At 42.2% G+C, this 25,906-nt stretch overlaps 1 protein-coding gene and 1 non-coding gene across 2 annotated transcripts in view; both read left to right on the top strand.

Moving 5' to 3' along the window:
- Positions 1–20,703, top strand: part of dapk1 (death-associated protein kinase 1) — an 88,904-nt gene extending 68,201 nt beyond the window's left edge. The window contains exons 19-26 of the mRNA XM_071525970.1: positions 5,062–5,139; positions 6,956–7,172; positions 11,728–11,913; positions 12,757–12,954; positions 14,146–14,284; positions 14,765–14,885; positions 15,932–16,120; positions 18,621–20,703. Of these exons, the coding sequence (XP_071382071.1) occupies positions 5,062–5,139; positions 6,956–7,172; positions 11,728–11,913; positions 12,757–12,954; positions 14,146–14,284; positions 14,765–14,885; positions 15,932–16,120; positions 18,621–19,919 (2,427 nt within the window). The 3' untranslated portion in view covers positions 19,920–20,703. The remainder of the gene's footprint in view (positions 1–5,061; positions 5,140–6,955; positions 7,173–11,727; positions 11,914–12,756; positions 12,955–14,145; positions 14,285–14,764; positions 14,886–15,931; positions 16,121–18,620) is intronic.
- LOC139649543 (small nucleolar RNA SNORA17) lies at positions 13,440–13,574 on the top strand. Its single transcript, XR_011695614.1, has one exon. It is a non-coding gene; the product is annotated as a small nucleolar RNA SNORA17 (small nucleolar RNA).
- Positions 20,704–25,906: the final 5,203 nt, after the last annotated feature.

Here is a 25,906-nt window from a genome sequence, read left to right as displayed (position 1 = left end):
TGAAGTGCATTAGCATGTAGAGAGAATTTGTCACCATTATAGATTGCACAGCGCGTTATCTTCTGAGGGATGTTGACACAGTTCAGTGGCATGGATGAGCAATATGCATGACATTGCCCCTATAGTATACAAACCTTAAACACTTGTGTCTCAATTTTGTACTCCCCTTAATTACGTTCAAATAAAGGCTTATTGGTGCAGTGGGTTGTTAATTTTCTGCTTGAGCTGTGCAGCAATCTTGCAAATATGCGTAATGAGAGTAGAAAGGCTGATGGCAGCTTTTTGACCGAAAGAGGATTTAATCTGCAGAAATTCACTGCAGCACCTACAGTACACTGAGTGTGCAAATTACTAGGACTGCCTTCTTAATACTGAGCTGCATCCCCTTTTGCACGATCCATGTGTCACTAGGCTCAAACCTTAAAACTGTTAATGTCTCCTTTACATGATTAAAATGGATTAGATCAGTAGCTTTCACTTGGATTCAGCTAGTCAGTAATGTAAGTCGTAAATTACATATCGGTCATGCAAAACTAGTTATTAATCATAACTTGTGCAGAGAACTATAGAAGTGCAAAACATTCAGAGTGCCTTGAAGGGATTTACTTACATTGCATGACTTTAGATAGTCAGTTGTTTCTGCTAAGACTGAACAGCAGAAGCGGTGTTGAGGATCTCCGACCGCCGCAGGCAAAGTGCTCTTATGAAACCGTTCTGGACTCGATGCGTTTGAGTCTTCTCCCCGGTGGGCAGAGGTTCAAACAGAGAGCAGGCTGGGTGTGAGGAGTCAGAAACCAATTTCACTCATTTTATCTGGATGCGAGTGTTTGACCTCAGAGATGGGTGGGAGTTCAAGTCCAATGATTTTTAGACGCTGAACACAAAGCTATTTTTTCCCCCTTGAGGTGCAGAGTTGCTGCATCATGCTTTAACTATACTGTAGTAGAGAATGTAAGTGTGTTCTCAACCTGTACGCCTCCATGCTTCTTTGAACCTAAAAACCCAGAGTCATGACTTCATTTTACCTGCATTCAAAGGAAGTCCGGAAATTAAAACACATAGGCTTAGCAGGTTTTTCATATATCTTTGCCCTCCAAACGAATTTATATTTAACTCACAGTTGTGCCTAGAACTGAATTTTTGTACTTTCTTGCCAGTAGAAATATATTTTTTCCATTGTTTTTCTATCCAGTTCTTCCGAGCCCATGAGCACCTCAAAGCTTTTTTGAAATCCTGATGTGCTCCAAGTGTAATTCTTCACCTAGTAAACAAGTAGACAGTAAACATGTTGCCCCCCCATGAATGATGCAGAGTTGTAGTGGGGCAATAAGTAGAAAACATGTTACCTGATGTTTCTTGTATATGGCAGGGAAAGCGGAAGAGGAGGTGCCATTTATTGGCGTCCAAGATATTGTGTGTGACATACAGACAGGTAAACGTTGTAGCGCCCCCCTTAGGCCAGTCAGTGCAATCTCAAAAATATGGGAACACGGCGATGAGACGCATCATTCCACTGAGTTTTGTCAAAATGCGATCAGTGGCGTCCAAGATATTGTGTGTGTGACATACAGCCAATTGAACAAACACTATAGCACCCCCTTAGAGCAATGAGTGTAATATTGAATATTCCAGAATGGCGCAATGAGACACATCATTCCTTTAGGTTTCATGAAAATCCGATCAGTGGCATCCAAGATATTGTGTGTGACGAACGGACGGATCCATAGTGACAATGATGGAATGTACAACTTGGTATCATCTGCATAACGGTACAAGCCTTCATCGCATTGACAAATTATGTTAGAAAGCGGGAGTGTATGTATTCTAGTGTGAAAAATCCCCAGAGCTCAACCCTGGGCTCAGTTTAATCAGCTTGAGTCTTTTGAGTATTTAGTTGGACAAACTTAAACCTCCCTGCCAGCTTGCACCAGTTTTACCCATTTGTAACTGAAATTCCCCTGACAGGAAGAGCAATCGAGCCACAAAATCCAAAGACCAAAACCAAAGCAAGCAATAACTCTTTCTCTATGTTGGGTAACGTGTTACCTTACATGACTGATTACAGTCAAGGCAATATTTCACTCTCATCTGAAGAGTAAGGGTGTATTCTGTCTTATTTCATTATATCTGACAATCAGATATTTGGAGGTGAATAAGTGACATTAAAAATGAAGCCGCTCTCTAGGCTACACTGCTGAATGTGCCACATCGGGGCTTTTCCTCCTCTCCCTGCTATTCTCCGGCTGTTAATATTGCATGAGAGCTGATGCGCTATGCATGTTTAATCTAGAAAGCGCATATTGGGATGTATAATTCATTGTCCAGTCCTTACGGTCAATGGTTTGTTATGGAGCAGCTGAGGAAGGATAAACCCGGGGCTCCGTGTGCTGCTCGATTTCTATCAATCGCTCTGTTTGCAAGTGTCATTGCATGAGAAAAATCAAGAATATATTTGCAGACACCTGGCGGCTTAGCAGGCTTAGTCGCATACCATGTATTCACAACACTGTCGGTTTGAATCTAATTGTCAGCCTGTCATGCATGTCTTCACTCCTCTCTCTCCAATCTTTCCTGTCACTCTGCACTGTATTCTGTCAAACGGAGCAGAAATGCCATGTTAAACTTAAAGATTATGCTTGGATGGTGAGGTTTAACCCAGGTTAGGATAATGTAATGGCTTCTTGAAGAGGTTTAAGTTTCAGACGCACTGGTCAATCCATGCCAGCAGATACTCACTGGAAACGGGAGACGGATGATCTGATATTCTTTTCCAATTTCGCGTGGCAGAAAACACCAGCCGTTCCCATCATCTGTCGGTTGCCAAGCAGCACTAGTAATAACCGCGACAGTCTGCCATCTGTAAGAGCAGGGTGTCATGGATTTGTTCACATATTAATTCAAAGTAAATGGTCAATTTTCTCCTCAAACTGCACTTCATTTGCATTCACGTTTTTGGCATTTAGCTGATGCTTTTACCCAGAGCAAACTGCGATGAGAGCAACAGTAGAATAAAATTTGTTAGATCAATGAAATGGTAAGCAGCCAAAAACAAGAAATGTAAGGGTCTAGGACTTGGTGCCCTTATAATATTCCTGTGACCATATAGTGATAATCTAAGACTGACGTTCGTGGGGAAAGAAATACCTAAAGAATATCTAAGCCCAGAGACAAACTGGAAAATTCATTATCGGCCAGTCTTCACATAGAAACAAATAGTTGTAATTGATTTTCTTAAAACAACCAGTGATCAGTATCCCACTTGGAGCATCCTTTGCTTTGGCGAACTCTCAAGGAGGAAGCTGTGTGTGTGTGTGTGTGTGTGTGTGTGTGTGTGTGTGTGTGTGTGTGTGTGTTTCAGTCTGTCTGGGAGCTTTTTCCCTTTGGAGCAGCAGCCAGGCTGGACGCTGACAGATGGCCGACTTAGTGAAAGAGACAGAGACATGAAACTTGTCGGGACTGCAGTGTTTCTGTGTCAGCGTGTTGAGAGGGAAACGGAGAGAGTTCCGAATTGGGGCAATGTTAGAGATGGATGGAGCGAGGGAATGAGAGTGAGAGTGTGTGTGTGTGTGTGTGTGTGTGTGTGTGTGTGTGCGCCATAGAGACTTTGCAGTTGTGTCACAAATCTCCTAGCAACCACAGCTGGTGCCATCATGGATATCCGCTGGAGAATTGGCTTTGCAAAGATAATGATTAAATGTGTGAAAACTGGGCAGGGAAAAGAGAGATACCTGAAAAGACCGGTGTGGTGCTGCTACAGGTCAATTCAGTAATGTTATTAGTGAAAGTGAATAGTCTGATAAGGTAGATTTGTTTCCAAATGTCTTGTCTTTAGTCCTAGTCTCTACTCTTCACTTCACTCTGTAGCTTGAGAGGAGTCAGCTCAACTGAACCAACAGCTTGTTTTTGGTTTTGTTAGCTAGCTGCAGGCTAGTTTAGCAAAGCAACTGATGTTACAGTCAACATGTGAATCTCGACTAAAGATTTTGATACTGAGGTATCATCTAAGGTCCATATACCGTATTTCCTCTAATATTGGCCCGGGCCTTTATTTACCTCAACTGCAGAGGGTACCAGGCCTTTATTGGAAGCAGGCTTAGAGACAGGCCTTTATTTCTAATTCCCTCTGTTTGATAAGTATATTTGCTCATATTTTAGTACGAAGCCTCCTTGTTTTCTGATCTGCTTCTGTTGGGGAATGTTAGGCAGCTGTTTTTTTGTTACTGCGACACATTACCGATAATTACGGTAATCGACGACCGCACGCTCCGGAGACTTCCGCCGGCCGAGCCTTCTTGTGGCATACTGCCATCTTGTGGCACTTGTGCGTTACTACAAACTACAATTACATTATATAACAGGCACCAGGATTTTACCGGTATCCACCGTTGTTTTTTCCTTTGTTTTTTTCCCCGGCCTGTATTTGGCCATTATCGGAGACCCGGCTTTTAATTGACTACTGGCCACTATTAGAGGAAATACGGTAATGTATTCTTACAACATAAGAATAGGCAATATACAGTATACACTTTCAGACATGGCCCAAGACTTTTAGCAGCTAAGAACAACTTTCTAGTGGACGAAGATCTCAGCACACTAGAGAGATTACATTGTAGTATAGATAGGAAGAAAATTTCCGGGTTTCTCCTGTGTGACAGTTGTGTTTTTAGTCCAGCAAACATGAAAACAAGAAAAACGTTACTTTCAGTTAAGGTTTAAGCTGTCGTACTTTGTAAAAATCAGTTTTATTTTCCACAGAACTTGGCTCCTCGTTTTCAGCAGCCAAAAGCACCAAGCAGTGACAGATTATTTTATTTTATTGTTGTTTTTTGTCAGCTTAGTCAGTGTTGCCTGCATTACCATATACTAGACTGACAGACTTTAGTGCCTGCAAAAATCTGAGATACTGGGCTTTCCAAATGAAATAACAATAACAATGCTTGTGAGAAACACTGGAGTGCAAATGTTAACAGCCAAAGGAAATGGAGGTGAGGTGATTATGTATCTGTTTGCTTGAGGTTTATTATACACATTTGTTTCTCTCTTTCTCTCTCTGTCTGACAGGATGGAAAGACGGCAGAGGATTTGGCTTCCAGTGAACATCATGAACACATTGTCGCATTGCTGGGCAAGCTTAAGAAGGTAGATGAACACACACACACACACACACACACACACACACACACACACATACACCTACGCTTATCAATAATCCTGATGAGTCCTATGAATGATTGTGTAATTACAACGCTAGTTAAAATGGAGAAAAAAGGGGAAAGAAAAGAAAAGATTGTTGACATTTGAAGCACTAAACGCTGTATGGCTGCAACACCGACCTTCAGAAACACTCATCACACTTCAGCTATTTCAGTGCAGAGGTGTGGAATCACACTTTTCCATCAGGAATGTGTTGGATTGTAGTATTCCTCCATTTCAGACTTCTTGGTAACACTTTGCGTAAGGCTTACAGCTAGAATGGATTATGGTAAAGTATGTGGAAGGTGTTTATGTGCAGCTGCATCTAGAGGAAGTAGTTCACTTTTACCAAAGTTCAATTTATAGCCTGATATCAGACTAAATTATTTAAGAGTGGTAAGGGCAGCGGAGACAGATAAGATGTACAAGAGAAGCTAGAGTGGATTATAATGTTATAATAGTGTATGAACCATTAGAAGCTCCTCTAGCAGGTTTTCATCACGTCTTCAAGAAAATAATTAGAAACTGCCAAATTGTAACTGTATTTTAGTCTTGCTATTGATAGAAGATGTTTATAATGCATAAAAATGATGCATTTTAGTCTTTTAGCTGGCGCCCTTATCCAGGTACAGACTTACATTGAGGCAGGGCTTCAGTGTCTTGCTCAAGAACATTTTGACAGGAGGACACGCACTGCTGGGATCAAACTTGAGACCCTCCAGTTACGGGACGGTCCTTCTAGCTGCTGTGCTGCACTGCTGTGGAGACGAATGGGTTTAATCCAGGCTTCCCAGGCTGAAGCAATATAGCCATTTCCACCAAAAAATGCAGGCAAACTTATACCTGAAGTGTTACCAACTTCTTTTCCAATCCATTTTTTCCAGAAAATCTGCTGAGATTCAGTGCAGAGCGTGAAAATATGAAAGCAGCAACTGTGAAAACAGTCATCCTCTGCATATGCTGGGCTAATTTAAGAAAGCCTGGCACATGGATGCCAGTTTTGGTGGAGCGGCTCATTTCCTGGACCCCAGGAAAACATTCAGAGAGCAACTATTCCTCTTACTCTAAAATGTGAATCACATTTATTAATATTAGAAGTTTTAGTTTTTCAATACATGTTGGCGTTAGCCAAGTAGGAGCATGGAGTGCTTTCACATCCCACACAACTACTCACAGTACATGAGGACACTTTTGATATATGACTCATCAGCTATTGGATAGTTAAAAAATATATATATATGCTGCATGTAAACAAATGTTAACAGTTGAATTGGCAGAATTGCAACAGGCTACTGAGGAGTCAACTGTCTTTCGAAATGGCTTTTATTGTTTCTGTAGATAAGTGTAGGGCTTGTCCTATTTTCACATAGACAAACTTGCTCACATGAGCTGAGAAGATTATTTTGGTGTGTGGAAGCATTCATGCATCATATTCAAAAGAGGAAGGAGCCCGCACACTGAAGATAACCTGGATGTCAAAACATTTGTGAAATAGTCATTTTCTGTCAGCACTGATTAAAATATCACTTTCAGAACAAAAAGGGAAAGAAGTACTGCTTTGATCAGGTCAAAATGTATGCAAACAAGTGTTACTGGAGGAATGTCTGATACCAAAAATCCTCTCAGAAAGGGAGTATGTGTGGTTGAATGTTCCCAGATGGAGTGATGTGGGGATCCTTGAAATGAAAAAGTTTAGGAAGCCATGCCATAGATGTACAATGAATGTGACCTGAATTTTAATCAGTCCCTGTTTTTGGACCAGGACAACCACAAGCTGAGCTACATCCAGCAGCTGCGGCCCACCCAGACGGTCCAGCCCAGGATCAAGCTGAAGCTGTTTGGCCACTCCGGCGCCGGGAAGAGCATGCTGCTGGAGTCTCTGAAGTGCGGCATCCTGCGCAGCTTCTTCAGGAGGAGGAGAACACGCATGACCAACACGTCACGCCACCCCAACTCCCCCGTCAACTCCAAACCCGCCGGTAGGTGACAGCCGCCTCCGGGGGAAGCTGAGATAATCCAGAACACACTGTCCAAAATTAACTTTCTGACTCATCTGCCAAGGGCTGGTAAACAAACAAAAAGACCCTGCCAAGAATATTTTTCCACCAGCCAAAATAATTAATGTACTATACTATATAGAGATGCTCTGTGTTGGTTTAGTTCACTCACTTACAGATCAAGTTTGTAATTCATCATGAAGTGCAACAGGACGCAAATTACAAGAGAGGATTTTGCTGCGCTATGAATGTGAAGCAGGATGGTGCTGGAGAAAGAACAAGCATGCTCTTGATTTATATTTTTGATAGTTGGGCACCTCTTTAGTTGTCTGTATCGGTTGTTGCATATAAGAAAGTTTGCAGAATAACGTCAGTATTGGTTATCAAATGTTTATGACCCTTTTTTTTTATCTGATTTTCTCAGATACATAATATTTCAAGCAATCATCTGCAGCTTTTAAATCCACTATGTAGTTTTACTCCACCTATTCAACACCACTTGATTCATTGCCTGTCCTTGGTTGTCCACACAGTGAAAAGCACCAACGCAATCATTTCCCAGCTTGTAGAGACTGGTGTGGGTTCACTGACGTTTCAACCCCGTCCGCCCCACCAAGCCCCAGAAACCTCTCCGTAATCTTAAAAGGGAAAGCGGCCAACGCTTTTCCCCCGCTCCCGCTATTCAGAAAAGCTTTCTGTGGAAGTCGCTCCTGCACAGACTGATCGGTCCGTGTCAAGACCCCGCTGACATGTTCAGTGTAGTGTGACCAACATTTCCAAGCACACACACACTCACACACTCTCTGTTCCTCTTTCAATCTCTCTCTGTATTTGCACTTTTCAGTCTCTGTTATCCTCCGTCTGTCTCCGTCTGCCCTCCCTTACACACACACACACTCTCTCTCTGGTGTTTTCTTTAACCACTCTATCTATCTTGTAGCGCTCAGAGCCATTACCTCCCAGACAGACGTGCTGCTCGCTCAGATAATGGTCAGTTACGCGAGCCGTATAGAGTTACTGATCCCATCTGCTATACTATCTGGATATGTGTAGCCATTGTCAAAGCTGAAATGGGTTTGAAAGAGTTTTTTTCTTGTTCTTTTACTTCTCGCTGGATTCTGTAATAGTCCTTATTGACCCTGCGCTGTATCTACAGCGCTACGTGACGTGACTTGAAGAGACGCTATAGAAACACACAGAAAAGCGGGGCTAAGAGGGAGCAAACACCGGAGAGATTTGTCCCCCCTCCTAGATTCCTATTCAATCCATGTATTTTTTAGATCGTGGGGAAACTTATATAAGCATCTGTTTTGTACGTTTGTCAGCCTGTCAAGCATCTATTTTGTGCTTTTGTCAGCCTGTCAAAGATTAAACTATGTCAACTTAAATGCATATTTGCCCTTCTCCAGTGTCAACATTCGTACCTTTGTGATTCTGCAAAAAGTCACAATCTTCTGTACCTTTGCGGGCATGAAAAGAGACTAGAAACCTGCAAGTACCTGATGTGTATCTTATTTTTCTGGGCTTTCACGCTATTCATCTTCAAGTTTTTTGACAAGTGGTGATCTCTTTTTTTCATTCGTTCTTTTCATTCCACAGTTAGAGTTAATAGCGCAGCATAATAACAAATAAAGGTTGTGCTTAGCTTGAATACAGCCTCGGGTTCCCAGTTTTCATGTTTATTGACATTTCTGAATCGCTTCTTTTTTAATTCTTCTAAGAGACTCGGGCCTGACACAAGGAGAAAAAGTGTTGACAGACATATGAGCAGCTTTCCATCCCTGAAGCCCAAATCTAACCATTATGGTAGAAAAACCTGCCTGCTGACCTAGAACCAGCAACCCAGTGGGGCATCAGATTCATTTTTCAAGTGTCTTACATTCTTTTACATTACTCACATCACAAAACAACAAGGGAAAGGCCATGACTACTGTGCATACGCATGCTGTTATCTTTATAGTTGACATTTGGAAATTTCATTTTCAGGCACATATACATAGGGTTAAGGTTCGAAAGCATTGTATAGAATTTGAATCCAGTATCAAATCTGCTTATCAAATCTGAATCCTTTCGCATCCCTTATCAAACCTTTTCGCTGGATTCTCATTTAATTTTGAGAAGTGTGCCCACGCTTTCAAACACTTGTGTCGATCGGCCATGTTGACAAACACACTTGGAGGTGGGGTCTGGGGATGCAAATGTATGACATCATCGGGGGGGACTTGAGGATTAAGAAATCTGGGTATTTTGCTTGGAACCGGTTCCAAAACGGAACCCAACCCTAAAGTCAGGATAATCAAATCAGCTGAAAGAAAACCCAGTTCATCTGGAGCAGAGCTTTTTGGTTCATTGCTTGAAGTGAGCAGTCATGTCGCCTCATGTCAAGTCCCCAGAGTGTACAGCACATTAATTGTAGTTATGTTGTTACAGAGCACATCCACACCAAGCATGTTTGGAGCAGTTTATTAACTCTAGAGTCTCCATTCTTTTAATTTGGTTTGTTTGTCCAGGTGACAACAACACCATCCAGTCTCTGGTGTCAACAAATAACCACACAGAGACGCCTGAAAATGTCTCAGTCCTCTAACAAGAGAACTGTGGGGTGGTTTGTTAAGACTGAGAATGTAATCTGAACCAACTAGAGGAAACAAACCCCAAAACACAAGGGTTTATGGGTAGAAGGAAACAGATGTTGACATCTGATAGCCAGCAGTTCCTCATGCTTGGAAAGCCTAGCAGAACAAAATGAACTAAAAGTAAAGTTGGTGTCAAGATGAGGTGAAATGTCTCCTCGGTGTATGAGCCGAAAAACACATTTCTTAATGGATTTGTTTTGACCCCACCCCTCCCCCCCGCTGCCAAAATCTGTAACCTGGTGGTGCAACAGGTCACCAAAACTCTGTCCAATAAGATAACCACTTGTGAGTCCATGTGACTTTTGTTTACAAGCCCTTGTTCACCTGTAACTGGGCAGTGTGAACCTAAACAAACCAAATACAAAAATGCAACAGAGTGAACTTTTCCACTCTGGTTTAGACCAAAGAAAACAGACTGTAGGTGTGGTCCCCTAGTGTCAAGCCTCTATTGGGGATTCATTTACAGTGGAACAGCACCCCCATGTGTTAGAAAGTATGATGTCATTAGTTAGAACACTAGATAGACCTAATCATATTAAAGGATATTTACTCAAATAAGGAAATGGGATGACTTGTGGTCAGTTTGGGCTTACAGTAGTATAAATTTGCCTTACTGTAATCTCAAATATTTCAACACTCCACTGCTGTACACACATGAAATATACAGTATAGATTTAGGAAACATTAGCTGTTGCGTTATATTTATTCAGTTGAGTTTTTTTATAGTGGCTTAGATGCCATTCTGCTGTTTCCCACATTTTGTATTGTGATCCAGTCATGTGTCTATGTGCAACCAGTCTCTCCTGAAAGACATTTAGAGAGGCTTTTAGAGAGTCTGATACATCTGTAGATTAGCGTTCTGTTTTTTGAAGGCTGATACCAATATTTTTTAATTGAACTGAGCTGATAGTTTGTGCCGTTATTCAGAATCTTTTAATGTGCCCAGTTTCAGGCCAAAAATGTGAGTATTCAGTGTTTCCTTCAGAATCTGAAACAACATTTAGACTTTGGGACACTAAAGCTCTCCATTGAAACCCAGGATAATAATAATATAACAAGCAAATAGTAAACATGTTGTCCCCCACCAGTGATGTAGTTCCACCCTTGGGTCAGTCAGTGATTGCTGAGTGTACTTGAAATATGAGTGAAATTGTATATGCATTTTCGTATGGGACAATGAAAGGACAGATTGACCATATATTTCTGTTGCCTACTCTCCTCAGAATTAGGCTTACAAATTACAGTCCCCATTCATTGTCAATGCCGCCCCCTAGTGGCACAAAGTCAACGTTACAGTGTGACTAACAAACTAACAATCCATAGTCCCCCCTTTGGTGGGGGACAATAATATTAACAATAATAATAATAAACAATATATTCATCCATATTTGTATGGAATTTGATCAAAATGTTGCATTGAATCAATTCAGGTTAAGGGCTTCCCATTGACAACCTCTGCCAGGACTGGTTTTTATCTTAGTTTATTCCTATTTGTTTTAGTCTCTTATGGTGCTTTTTCAGATTTTTTTATTTGTACCTTCCTATCTTGTAATGTACACATTGGAAGCTACTGTACACCAGAATTTCCTTCGGGATCAATAAAGTATCTATCTATCTATCTATCTATCTATCTATCTATCTATCTATCTATCTATCTATCTATCTATCTATCTATCTATCTATCTATCTATCTGTGTAGTATTGATCAATTCTACAGTACAATAACTATGTAATCAAACAAACTGCATCATACTCTGATATCTGGCTGATATCTGATGTTTAATGGGAACATCCAGTATCAACCCGTTATATCAGCAAACTAATATTTCGGTCTAACTCCGCTGTAGATACTGACAAACAGGTTCTCTAACACCTCCTCATGTATCGGTCTGTGTCTTTAGTGTCGGTGAGCATTTCCAACCTCTACCCCGGCTGTGAGAACGTGAGCGTGCGGAGTCGCAGCATGATGTTCGAGCCCAGCCTGACCAAGGGCGTCCTGGAGGTGTTCTCCCCCGTCCACAGCGCCCTGTCCTCGGCCGACGAACAGGCCACCAAGGCCATCGACATCCAGCATGCCAACATCAACGGTGAGGATCGGACTGAGGTGGAGGGGTGTGATTTAGAAAGAGGCAAAACAGTGGAATGGCCCTTAATCTGTGGGGAAATACTTAATTATGAATTTTACTCTGGAAAAATATGTTTTGGTACATCAGTTAATTGAATAAGCACAGATTCTGTACAGTTCCACAGCGTATTCATGGCAGTGATTTATTGTTATTTCTGAATATCTGAAAAGGAATGTGTGAAAATTGGCAGCTAAGGTGTGAAGCTTTATCTCACAAGCAGAGAAAACTTTTGCTTCCTTTGATGACTCAGATAACACTCAATAAAGAACATGCATAATTTGTAGAAAATTATTTTCCCAAGTGCTGTAGATCGTGATGAATAGCGCATCAGTATATTATACTGTCACAGCGGCCAAATCCAGATGCACACTCTTTGATGTGGTTTCCAGTATTTTAGTGTGAATTTATTAAAGTGTTTCTTGATGTGAAATCCAAAGATATTTGAGAAGCTAAACATGAAATTTTGTATTAAAAGTCTGTGTCTGGATTAGCCTTAGGGTGTCTGGATTTAGCCGCTGTCGAGGAATGTCTCATCCCTGACTGACCTGAATTTGCTTCTTGATGCTGTGGGAAAAACGGCTTGTTAGCATTCCTCATATAAACTGAACTAGCTCATTAGCATGCAGCTAGCGGTTCCCTTTGGTATGAATAGGGAAAGCCAACAATGCCAGCATACTGTTCATTTCAGTTCATTCAAGCACCAGCACAAAAAAAATCCCACATTGTGAGAAGTGCCTGATGAAAAACTGTAAAAACTAAAAAACTCAATCTTCTAACCCCCATATTTCCCGCCTCGCCCTGCAGGTGTGGGGGATTTCAGCGTGTGGGAGTTTTCGGGGAACCCGGTCTATTACTGCTCCTATGACTACTTTGCGGCCAACGACGCCACCGCTCTCCATCTGGTCCTGTTCAGCCTGGAGGAGCCGTACGAGACCCAGCTGGGCCACATCACCTACTGGCTCAACCTGCTCAAAGCCCTCACCCTGCCCCAGGACAACATCGGTGAGGAGGGAGGGAGGGAAGGAAGGAAGAAGGAAGGAAGGAAGGATGCGATCAAGCGCAGTCATATCATGAAAAATAAATAACCAAGCTAGGAGTGTCTTGATGTTTAGATGGACACCTAATTGAATTGTAGAATAAGATTCATCCTCAAATACATGTTTATATTCATTGACTATGTTTACACGGAGACAAAAAAAATGCCTCTATGGTGTCTAATTTAGATCCATGTCATGTCTTACCCCAAAACGTGCCAATTTTGAGTCCTTGACTTTCACCAAACAACACCTTTAAAGTCATTGAAAAGTCCTAAGACTAGTTTGACGAAACTCACAATAACCACGTCACATATAAACTGGATTACTATGGGAAGTGTCACTTTATAGAATCATGTAAACAGCTGAATCTGTTGGCAGTAGTCACATAACTGTGTGCATGTAAACGCAGCCAGTGAATATCTGAAGTCGATATATATATATAAAAATGCTTATGCCACTTGAGGCGTTGCAGCCCAGCTGTCAGTGTTGCGGCTGTGTCACAAGGTGGCAGAGAGAGAATGGTGTCTGTCTACACTGGGACCCGCAGCACCCTGGGGCCCCAGAGTGAAGCTGACCACCCACACTTTACACATTTACACACATTTACTCTTATCCGGAGTCAGTGGCTGTGTTTACACGCACAAAGAATACTCTTCTTCACCCTGTTTCTCAACTAAACAAACGTAAACGTCATAACTGGGTTAGAGTAACCTGGTAAAGCCCGTACTGCGATTAAGAAGTTTTAACCCAAGCATTATGAGTACATTTTGATGTTGACAAAAACAGTGCTTACTATTGAGACTATTTCTTTCCCCTGTACTAGAAGTAACCTATATTTCACTCACAGAGGGAGGGGGGATGTCCTGTTAACTGATTTATATATTAGATTATCCACATTTAACTGACATTTTATTTGCAGATGAGACACTGAGAGCAGGCTTCAACTTTTGGGCTAAGGATACACTGTTCTCACACCTAATGATACTATGTGTGCGTGTGTGTGTGTGTGTGTGTGTGTGTGTGTGTGTGTGTGTGTGTGTGTGTGTGTGTGTGTGTGTGTGTGTGTGTGTGTGTGTGTGTGTGTGTGTGTGTGTGTGTGTGTGTGTGTGTGTGTGTGTGTGTGTGTGTGTGTGTGTGTGTGCTTGTCTCTCTCCAGCTTTCGGAGGCCGGATCCAGCAGCCTCTGGCGGTGGTGCTGGTGGCGACCCACGCCGACCTGGCCAACGTCCCCAGAGCTTTTTCTGGAGAGTTCAGCTACGACAAGGAGAGAGCGCTGCTGAAGGAAGTCAGGAACAGGTTAGATGGGTTTGAATGGGATACGGATGAGATTTTATTCAGCCATTTTATTCACCAAAAGGTAAATCAGCCTTGCTAGAGTTCCTCATTGAAACCACTGGTACCACTAGACTTAAGCTCATTAGCTTGCAGCTAGATTCAGTCTTTCGTTTCAGTAAGGTAAGTTAACAGTGCTTACAATCTGTTGTTAGGATTGCTGAAGACAAATCCTGAAGAAACTTTCCCCCACATTGTAGTGACTGTTGAAGGAAAATAGGGCTAAATTCAAAGTGTCTGGGATCCATTTAGGGTGTGTATGTCTGTGGAGGGGGAGAGCAAAAAGAGAATTTCTCCCTCGGGGATCAATAGTCTCTCTCAAACAAAAGTATTAGTATTGATATTAGCATTATAAACTAATAATGTTACAATGGATGTTGCTCTGCTCCTGTGAAGAGGTTGTTACCTTTGTTTTTTTTAACATTGTGTGTTTTGTTTTCTTAGGTTTGGGAACGACTTGGAGATCAGTGACAAGTTGTTTGTGACGGATGCCGGAGCCTCCAACTCCAGAGACATGAAGCTGCTGAGGAGCCACCTGCAGGAGCTTCGCACCAGCATCATCTCTGTGAGCTTTCTGTCTCCCTCCGTGTGTGTGTGTGTGTGTGTGTGTGGTTTCTTGTACTTCTATCCTTGTGAGAACCAGTTTGATTGTTACTCCTTCAGAGAGAGGACAGTTTTGCAACGTGAGGTCATTCCCCTATCACTTCTTCTCTTCTGTCTCTTCCTCTGAGCCACTGTCTTTTACTGTCTTCCTCAGTGAGTACAGTCACATGCACACCAGCACTCCTATTACTCAGACCATTTTCATTTCGTATTACTTTGTTCTTTTTGCGGTGTTGCAGAACAACCCAACAGGAGCGTTCTTACTTGCAATCCTGTCCTGAAAGCAAAAGATACTGTCATGTCTGATGGATTTTGTGACATGTGCAGTTTAAAAAAAAATGACTAAGGTGTTTACATGCACCAATCTGTGATTATCTCTGATCTGTTTACTTGACAATTTCTACAGCCGGAGTCTTGTCTTCATCATGTTAAGACTAGGGTTGAACGATTTTGAAAAAATATCTAATTGCAATTATTTTGACTGATATTGCAATTGCAATATGATTTGCGATATTAGAGGGAATGATAATTTTTACATCATTATTCTCATTTTCATTGAAAAGCGTATTAAAATGATTATGGTGTGAGTTTTGCGGGGATCTGTACCAAACAAAGATGTTTTCTTAATCTGTAGAATATGATGTGTAGGCCAGGACATCTCTGCAGCACCACAGTATTTAATTTAAAATGGTATTTTGACACACATTTCACCTTTAACAAATATTGTGCCTCCTGCGATTTGAATATTGCAGTAGGCCATATTGCGATTTCGATAAAATTTTGATTAATTGTTCAGCCCTAATTAAGACTGAATTATTTGCATGCATGTAAACAAACTCAATCTGCCGTGAAATGGTGGATATCCAGACAGATTCTGAACTGAATCCACAATATCTGTTCTCTTCTTCAGTTTAGTTTAGCTGGCTACTACAAGAGACTCACACAAATAAAGCATGTATAACCCGCTAAAGCCTCTTATTGATTCCCTCTGTTTCTCCGTCGGTGCAGAGGTGCATTCCCATGACCCTGCTGTCGGAGCGCCTGCTGGCCGCCCTGCCGGCCTGGAGGAAGCTGAGCGGACCCAACCAGCTGACGTCATGGCAGCAGTTTGTGAGCGACGTGCAGGAGCACATCAACCCGCTGGTCAGCCAGGACCACCTGCGCACACTGGCTCTGCAGCTGCACAGCATGGGAGAGGTGGGTGGTTCACTGGAGAGTAGGAAACGTTTTCACCCTACGGTCAGACCAATCGTGATTCATGAATAAAAAAAAACAATTTAGATGTAGCGTGAATGCATGTTAAGTCAGTGAAAGGAGGTGAACAGAGTGAGATGGACGCAGCTTTGCTCTAAGTGGCGTCAATTAAGGGGAAGAGCTGTTTCACTTGAGTTTCTTTTTTTGTGATCAAATTTTTATTAGCCATTTTGCCTAAAGAAAACAAAAACACAAAAACCACATACACCTACATATCTATCTATCTACATACTCATAAACATACACTCAAGTCAAATTCAAATATTAACAAACATAGGTCATACCTTGACCCTTACAATCTACAGAATGAATGTACATCAAACCCACTGTGATGGGACTCAAAATACAACAGTTATAAATTAAATTACACAATATTAAGTAACTCATTGGAATAACTCATCACTCTCCTGCTGGTTCAGCGCTCAAGTTGAAATGTTTAATCTTGAGCAGGAAATTTGCCTGGCACAGTAAACTGAAAGCCAATCAGCTTCAAACAGGCCTGTAAATATCTCCCCCCACTATAGTATTTACACCCGGAAAAATGTCTGTTCAATTGTGACCAATAACATCTGCACAAAAAGTTTGTAAAAGCTAGATTCCCCAAAGAAGATGATGATGAAGGTGATGGCAGCCAAGCCTGGTGTAAAAGGATTAAAACGCAAGCATGATGAAATAAAAAATATCATGCTGAAGCACAGTTTCAAGTAATATACATTGCCTCATCATTCCTTGCCATTTAAAAAAAAAATAAAAAATTTGAAGTGAAGAAAGACCAAAACCACCAGTCATAACGCTGTGGCCGGAGCCCTGGCTGCTCTCTGCTGTCATGTGGCAGCATCAAACCTCCAGAGCTGCCCCTCGCTTCCTGTGTGAACGTACAGTCAGAGACACTTCCTGCTGTTTTCTCACATTCTGCACTGCGGTCGGGTCGCCAGTCTACCTGCGACCAACATCTCTTGAAATATGTCAAAGTGAAAACAGCAATGTTTTTTTGGCTTTCAGAGAGTCATATTCTAGGTATTGATTAACACACTTGTCACTACCTCTTGTATGTGTGTCTGTGCGTGTTTATATGAAGCTAATAAGTAGCTGCATCTGTATGTAGCTACTGGAAAATATTTGAGAGAGTAGAAGCTACATTAATGAAAATGAAAAGCTTTCTTGACTCTAGACCCCCGTAACACCTAACAGTTATCATTAAAAATTCCTAGAATGATAAAAAGTTTAAAATTATTAACAAGTAAACAGAATAAGTGCCAAAAAGGGAAACAACTACATTATTATTAAAAACAATTTAAATCTGATTGTGAGAAGTGAGAGAACTTTGTTTTCAACTTGTTTTTGTCCAAGTACCATGGTAAGTAACCATGGTTTTCAACAAGTAACCATGACAGTTACTAATAAAACAATGAGGATGTCTCCAGATATGACAACTGGCTCCCATTTGGTAACACTTTACAGTAAGGGTCACTAAGTTAAGGGATAGTTAATGCTTAATAAGGGTTAATTAATGCTTATTAATTAACAGTTAACTAATGTGTAATTTACTAATGGTGTTCATGTTAACTAAAGTATTAATTTATAGATGATTTAATAGTTTATAAAGATGACTATTAAATAATGTATAAATTAATACCAGACACATTAGTTAACTGTTAATTAAGCGTTAGTTAATGCTTATTAAGCATTAACTAACGCTTAACTTAGTGACCCTTGTAAAGTGTTACCTCCCATTTTTATTTAAACTTGCACATTGCATTCACTCTGATGCACATTAACAGGCGCACCACTGCTGTTTATCGCTGTGGGCTGCATTAGTACATAGTGCATAGTAATTGTGTATTATGCTAGGTTTGATGGTAGCTTTGAAATAAAAAAAAAGGTTTTCACAACTCTGACTTACTTGTCAAAGCTCGTCTCAAATGCCTCACTACAAGTTCACCTGTTCTGCCACTAAAGTTCACTGGCAGAAATATGTTGTTTCCCTGTTTATTTACGAGAATGCCTCTACTCTGGAAGGCAAGTGAATAACACTCCAAAGTTTCAGAGCCATTTCTGTATGGATTTTGTGTTGTTTTGACTGAAAACTTTGAAGAAAACTGGGTGTTTTACAACATGTTCATAGGAGGATTTCCTCTGTAATCCTTTGTTTTTTTGGGGATCTCATTTTCTTTGCTCTCTCCTTTCCCCTACAAATCTTTTTCTGTCTCAATATGTTTCACCATGCTTAACTCTCTTATGCCCTTTCCCTGTCCTCCTTCACTCTTAACACAATCTTTCTTTGACACTCACCTCTCCAACTCTGGTTACTTTTTCTCTCTCTTTCTCACTTTCTCTGGTATTTCACCGACATCTTTCTTATGACATGATTCCCTCTTTCTCTCCCACCATCCTCCCTCCTTCCTTTCCTCCTCCCCTCCCTCCTTTCCTGTCTATCATCCAGATCAATATCATGCAGAGTGAGACGGTGCAGGATGTGGTGCTGCTGGAGCCACGCTGGCTGTGCAGCAACATCCTGGCCAAGCTGCTGTCGGTGGAGACGCCCAAGGCCATCCACCACTACAGGGGGCGCTACCGGCTGGAGGAGGTGCAGGCACTGGCGCCCGAAAACGACGTGGACGAGCTGCTGCAGATCCTGGACGCCATGGACGTGTGCGCCCGCGACCTCACCAACCCCTCCATGGTGGACGTGCCCGCCCTCATCAAGACCAACGGCCTCCACCGCTCCTGGACCGAAGAGGAAGAGGAGGAGGAGGCGCTGCTCTACGGAGGGGTGCGTCTGGTTCCCGCCGAACACCTGACTCCGTTTCCCTGCGGCCTGTTTCACAAGCTGCAGGTCAACCTGTGTCGCTGGAGCCACCAGCAGAAGCCCGAAGAAGAGGGAGGGGAGGAGATAGACGGAGATATCCGCCTCTGGACCAACGGTGCCAAGGTCAGCCAGACGGGAGCCGAGGCCATGATCCTATTGGTCAACCACGGCCAGGGGGTGGAGATCCAGGTGCGCGGGCACGACTCCGAACGGGCCAAGTGCTACACCTTGTTGGACACCATCTGCAGTATAACGGAGAACCTCCTGGCCTCCACCCTGCCTGGACTGCTTACAGCCAAATACTACCTAAGTCCTCAGCAGCTGCGGGAACACCACGCCCCCATCATGATCTACCAACCCAAAGACTTCTTCCGCGCCCAGGTGCAGCGCGAGTCCTCGCTCACCAACACCATGGGCGGCTACCGGGAGAGCTTCAGCAGCATCCTGGCCTTCGGCTGCGCTGAGGTTTACCAGCAGGGGAGTCTGGGGACGGACATCCACATCTCAGACGTTTGTCTGCTTGCTCGCAGGAAGCTCTGCCGCATGCTGGACCCTCCGGACGCTTTGGGGAAAGACTGGTGCCTGTTGGCCATGAACCTGGGGCTCACGGATTTAGTGGCCAAACACAGCGTCGGGACTCCCAACGGGACCGCTGAGCTGGACTCGGGCCCAGACGCGGAGCGGGCCGCGCTGCAGCCCAGCCCCACGGCAGCTCTGCTGCAGGAGTGGAGCGGGCGGGCGGACAGCACCGTGGGCGTGCTGATGGCCAAGCTGAGGGAGCTGGGCCGCCGAGACGCCGCCGACTTCCTCCTCAAAGCGTCTCCTGTCTTCCGGGTGAACATGGAAGCGCTGGGCGGGGCCACCAGCGGCTACGTCCCCACCTGTAACGGAGGCACGTCCTACAACTCCATCAGCTCGGTCATATCCCGCTGAACTAAACAGGGTTCGAGTCTGCTTACTCTCCTGGCCAAAAGTTAGAGTTGAGCTAAACTGATGTGAGATGGGGGTTTCCCCGGCACCAGGACAGGCACAGACCTCTGTGTTAAGGAACATGAAGTGCAATCTTTACCGGACGGTCGAGCTGCTCGCTCCTTGATCACTCCATTAAGTTGCGATGGCCTCTGAGCCAGATCTCGTGTTCGTACTATCCATGCCTGTATTGCTGACCCTTCCCTCCACTATGAATGTTTTGGATGAGCTGGCTGTCCTGAGCTCCAAAGAGGAATTCTGTGCTCGACTGATTTTTATTCTGTCCTTAATCTGTTGTGCTGCTTTTTAAGACACACCCTTACCCCCGATACACACCCATTTACAACTCTTCTTACAGCTAACGGTCATAAAGCAAAGAAAAGCTGAATTTTTAAGGACTTACATCAACTCTACATGTTGGAATGGGCCCGGTCCATAAAGATGGCAGCCTTATGTTCGGATAACTTGTTTCATATCCATCCTCCAATGCAAACTGAGGACTCAATCTAGGAGGCTGCCATCTTTAAGCACCCCGTCCGTCACAGTTTAATCACATATTAATATCACCTTCCTTGCTTAGATTTTACTGATGTGACAATGGCAGTTCAGTTCAACGCTTGATAAGATAACGGCTTTTTTCAGAGTGCCTTTGTGGCCTTCTACCTCCCTAAAAAAGCACAATAGTCCTGTTGATATAAAATACAGTAGTTCTTTACAACCATTTGAAGAACTGTGCCTTGTTGACACTAACAGACACGGACACGGAAAGGTATACCTGACATTATTTTTACATTTTAGCCAGGTAGTTGAAAAGAAAAGGGTTAATGAAGACAGAATGAAATGAAGAAAAAAACAAAAGCCCAGCTCAAATAGTTAATGGACATTATGGGTTTGAAAGCCGAATTTCACTGGCAAAAACATTAGCAATGCTGAAAAAAAAAAATTATTACGTTTCCAGGGTGTTCTGTTGTGTGTTTGGGTGCCAAGTCAGAGTTTGTTGATTTCCAATCTCGGAACCCATCATCTATCCGTCTGACGGTGATTAGACTCTGGGGGCGACGGCCAATATTTCAGGGTTTCCGGTGTAGCCAGCGGACTTCCGGGCCAAGACTCCAGGGATTTAGGAAAAACAAGCAAAGATTCAATCCAACAACATCAGAGAGCCAACTGGTACTACTAATAGTTTTCACCGGCTAGTTGAAGTTCATCTTGTTTCTTCACCGGTCATTGTTTACAGTCCGATTAGCAACTTGAGACGCGAGAATGGAGTTGGAGTTGAGAGACGACGTCTCATATGCAGATATCTGTTTATAAAGATTAGCCGAAATGTCGTCCGGACCTAAAACACTTGTGAAACAGTCCGGTCACAGACATCGTCTCTCAACTCCAACTCCATTCTCGCATCTCAAGTTGCTAATCGGACTGTAAACAATGACCGGAAGTCTTGGCCCGGATGTCCGCTGGCTTCACCGGAAACCCCGAAATATTAGCCGTCGCCCCCAGAGTCTAATCATCGTCAGACGGATAGACGATGGGTTCTGAGATTGGTTGATTTCTGCAACTAATTTCCATGGAAGCTGTTACAATACAGTATGCTTTTATGTGCAGAAGTGTTATTCCTTCTCTCAACCAACAACAAAATGATCAGAAATGAAAATCTTGGATTGATTTTTTTTTTTACACTTAAAAGCCCCTTAATCATTTTCCGTTTACATGAGGAGAACACAAGCCATTTGAGTAAAATTGTGTTTTTTTTCTACAGTAAAATGTCTTTACTGAAGACTTTTGATCTCTGCAGCACCCAAATTAAATTAGAACACATTGTTGGCTTCAGAGGGTTTGCCACACATCATTATGGAGCTAGAAAGCCAGAAAGTTTGACCGAGAAACCATCATGGCAGACAGGGTAAAGCATGGCACCAATACTGCCAAGCTCAGGCGTCCCATTCCCACTGGGACCACCTTTACTAAAAACTGTGCACTTATGGTACTGTAACTTGCTTTGGATAGAAACAGCCACCAAAACAGCAAATGATATAAGATAAAAACCTGAATTCTGAGTTGATGTTTAACATTTTCTAATAAGAGGAGAGTCGATTTGCTATATCCAGAGCCGTCAGCGACAGTAGAAACACACCTGACGCTGCACCTTTTAATGCTTTCTAAAGACATTTTTCAGCACGAGTGACCGGTGGCGCGTCTACAATCAAGTTACTGTCCGCAGTGTCGAGTTTGCACACTGGCGTCAACAAAGCTACCGCCGGGCAAAATTTGAGCTTCTGTCACTATCGCTCTGTCAGTGTCGGTCAGCCAGGTGTGGCTTCACCTTCTCTTTCACTTCTCTCTAACACGAAGCTCAGCCTGGCTCCGTCAGCAGCAGCAGGGAGCAGGTTTCGGGTGGCGGAAATCGAGTTGAAATGGTTGAAATGGCCGAAACCTACTGACTGCAGATATCCTGAAAAAAACGTTTCTCTAATTTTGGCATTTAAACTGAACAAGAGTGAGCTGAGGTTTTCCAATGTGTAAAACAAATTGTCCTAACCTGGAACCACAAAACCACTTTTTCATACATTTTTATACAATTCATGGGTGTTAATGGTGGAGAAAATGAGACTTTTTTCCTAGAAAGTTTGACTTTTTGGATATGGATGGTCTTTTCAGGACAGTGTCAGCTTTAATAGTGATTGATATTCCAGATTGGCTCTTTGCCAGCCAGTACAGTATTCCCTCCCCCCCCCCCCCCTCCATCCCCAATGTTAACAACTGTTCAGAGAAGCAAACTGTTTTTAAAGGCTATTTCAAATGCTTCTCTCACTGCTTCTGTCTTAGCCTGAACTTGCCAATGTAAACGATGTACTTCTATACCTGTGATGTAAATACCTGCAGCCTGTTTCTGTCTATTCAGCTTCCCCCACTCTACTCATCATTTTGTGTTTTGTTTTCAGCTCCGTTGAAGCTTTTTGTCCAAATAGGTTGTTTTGCAACGAGGCAAAATGAATGTACTACACATCTTTTCTGGGGTTTTTGTGACGTAAAAAAAAAACAAAGCAGAAAACTGAGAAACTTTTCGCTAAACTCCACACTGAAGAAACGAGCGTAGAAACATGATGAAATATGTCCCATAATGGTCAGAGATGTGATTTCAATCCATTTTATTTTCTTATTTTATTGAAGCTGGGTTGAGTAAAATCATTGCCAATGTTGTGTGCCTAAACACACGCGTCGTTCCTCTATTATTGCCTTGTACAGTATACAAGCCGAAAAGTGATGTTTCTGAAAGGGAAGTGAATATTATGTCGTTTTTTTTTTTTTGTTTCTCTTGTTCAAAAAAGAGGCACATTGTGTTTTTTTTTGTTTTGTTTTTTTTGTAAAAGCTGGGAATCACTATAATATTATTGAGTCTGTCTTCTTTCGGTGTCTTTTTCTGGATGATTCTTGACTGAGCGGTCTCTGTTCTCACATCTGAGGGAGAGGAGAAACGAGACGGTTTTGAAGGTATAAAACTTGTTCTCAAAAATCCTTTTCTGTATGTTTCAGTTCAGTTCTGTGAATCTACGCAGTTTCAGGAAGGAAAAAAAAAAACGTACTCGACATGATTTTTGAGCGAGTTTCCCCTCGGAGACGCCGGTCCGGTCGTCGCATTGCACAAGTCTTTCTGTTGCTATTTATGTTACATTCCTTCAGCATGTCTTGGAATGCCATGTTCTTAGTACTTCTGACACTTTATAGTGTAATACATTTTTATAATAAATTCTTTACCCAATACTGTCATCTGTTGCCTTATTGAAGACATACATTTTGATTATTAGACCAGTGATTCTCAACCTTTTTCATATCAAGGACCCCTAATTTAGTCCACATTAGAGCCACGGACCCCCGTTTGATGAGAGTTTGTCTCTCGAACCCAAATCTGAGAATATTTTTATTGTTAGATATGATTTTGTCCAGAATCCCATGACTGTCTGTATTGTAGGTAGAGAGATAACAGTGAAACTATGATCAAAACAGTCATTCTTCTATATTCTCTAATTGTATTAACTTCTTGTAAATGAAATAATGCTGAAGTTTAACAATTCATCAATTTGCTTGGGACCCCCTGGAACTCCCTCATGGACCCCCGGTGGTCCACGGACCCCACGTTGAGAACCACTGTATTAGACATTTTTAAAAGTGCTTCATGTAAGGTAGCATCAATATATTATTACCATATTAATTTTGAGATGGAAAAATGACTCAAACATGTTTATCCTCTTCAGTAAAGACAAAGAGGATAAACATGGAGGGGAAACAGGAAGCATGGGGGCTTATGGGAAATGTAGTCTTAATTTTGAGAATCACTAACAATACCACTGGTGTGAGATCGAAGCTACTAACGGTCCCAGCCATGGTCTCATTTGTTTACAGTAATTATATCGAGGTATCATTATTAATTTGACAAAGAGTTATTGATGTTTGAAAATGCCACATGTTGCATCTTTAAATGAAAAAAAGTGTTGGAGTTCATACATCAAGCAACATGACAGATATTGACTCTGAACATCAGGGTGCTGGTAGCCTGAAGGCTGAAGAAGTGGGCTTTGTGTGACGGGTTGCCAGTTTGAATCCCCAGACATGATGAGGCACGGAAAAGTAAAGTACGGACTCTCTCCTCTCCCCTCTGCCCTCGAGCAAGGCACTGAACCTCCAGACTGCTGTGTGAATGTTTCTGACTGGATGAAAGAGAAGCAGGGCGATGCTGAGAAAAGAAGATACTTAATACTTACCCAGATGAAATAGATAAGAACATTTGACCACCAGAGCCAGTGGTGAGCCTCGCCGCTTCATCATGCTCATCATGAGATATCGTCACACTACTTATGAATACTGAATTTCCCTTTTCAGAATCGGCCTGTGTGGTGTTTTGGGAGTTTGTCTTGATGCCTCTCGTGGCTTTTGCTTTGTTCCCTACCAGATTCCAGCCTGTTATTCACACTTCCCTGGGCTCATTATGGGATGGCCTCAGTCTGTCCGCCCACACACACACACACACACACACACACACACACACACACACACACACACACACACACACACTCACATGACCTGTCTGTTAGTAGGTTGGAGCATTCAAAGTTTGTCTTAACTTGCCCTTATTGCTGACTGTGTCAATCACAAACATGTGCATGGAAAGACGTTGGTGCCAGCAGAGATTGCATTTAGATTGCAGAAATTTGAATTTTGAATTTGTCACGCTCATATTGCACTGTTGAATTCAAATAATTAGGCTAATTTGTTGAACACATGAATTAAAAAGTGTATTTGTAAGGCATAATTCTAAATTGAATGCAGTGGCTTCACGGATGGCTTGAATACACATCACATACGCTCTCTGATGTGGTTTCTGGTCGTTTGGCACACAATTTTTATTTGAGTTCTCCACCGAAATGTAGTGAGTGAAGGTGAAGAAACAAGACGAGGACAGAAGCTTTACTGAAAACTAGTAGCAGAACCAGTTGGCTCTCTGATGTTGTTGGACTGAATCTTTGCTTGTTGGATGTGTGACTCAGAAAACTTTATCTGAACTTTATCTGAACTGTTGAAAGTTACATTCAGAAATAATCACATTCAATTTCAAGAAATTACATTCAGTTTCAAATTGTGCCTTAAATTTTTTTTTTTTTTTTCTTTTTCTCTATTTCTTTTAAAACAGTGGTTCAATATGAGTGTGACAAATTAAAATATAAGCAATTCAAATTAATATCTGCTGGCACTAATCTCTTTCCATACAATTAATCATTTATTTATGTCCACAAAGAGAAACAGTAGCCCAAGACTTCAATATTGAGAATACAAAACATGGATCTATGTCACTCAATATGGACATATGGAAATATTGGTAACACTTTACAATAAGGGTACACTAAGTTAAGGGTTAGTTAATGCGTAATAAGGGTTAGTTAATGTTTAATAAG

Source organism: Centroberyx affinis, unplaced genomic scaffold (assembly GCF_046629955.1).
Source record: "Centroberyx affinis isolate AG114_WGS23_722 - 3 ecotype Tasmania unplaced genomic scaffold, CSIRO-AGI_Caff_v1 ptg001372l_1, whole genome shotgun sequence".
Lineage (NCBI taxonomy): Eukaryota > Metazoa > Chordata > Actinopteri > Beryciformes > Berycidae > Centroberyx > Centroberyx affinis.
Note: the sequence above shows the minus strand (reverse complement) of the source record. Positions and strands in the feature narration are given on the sequence as shown.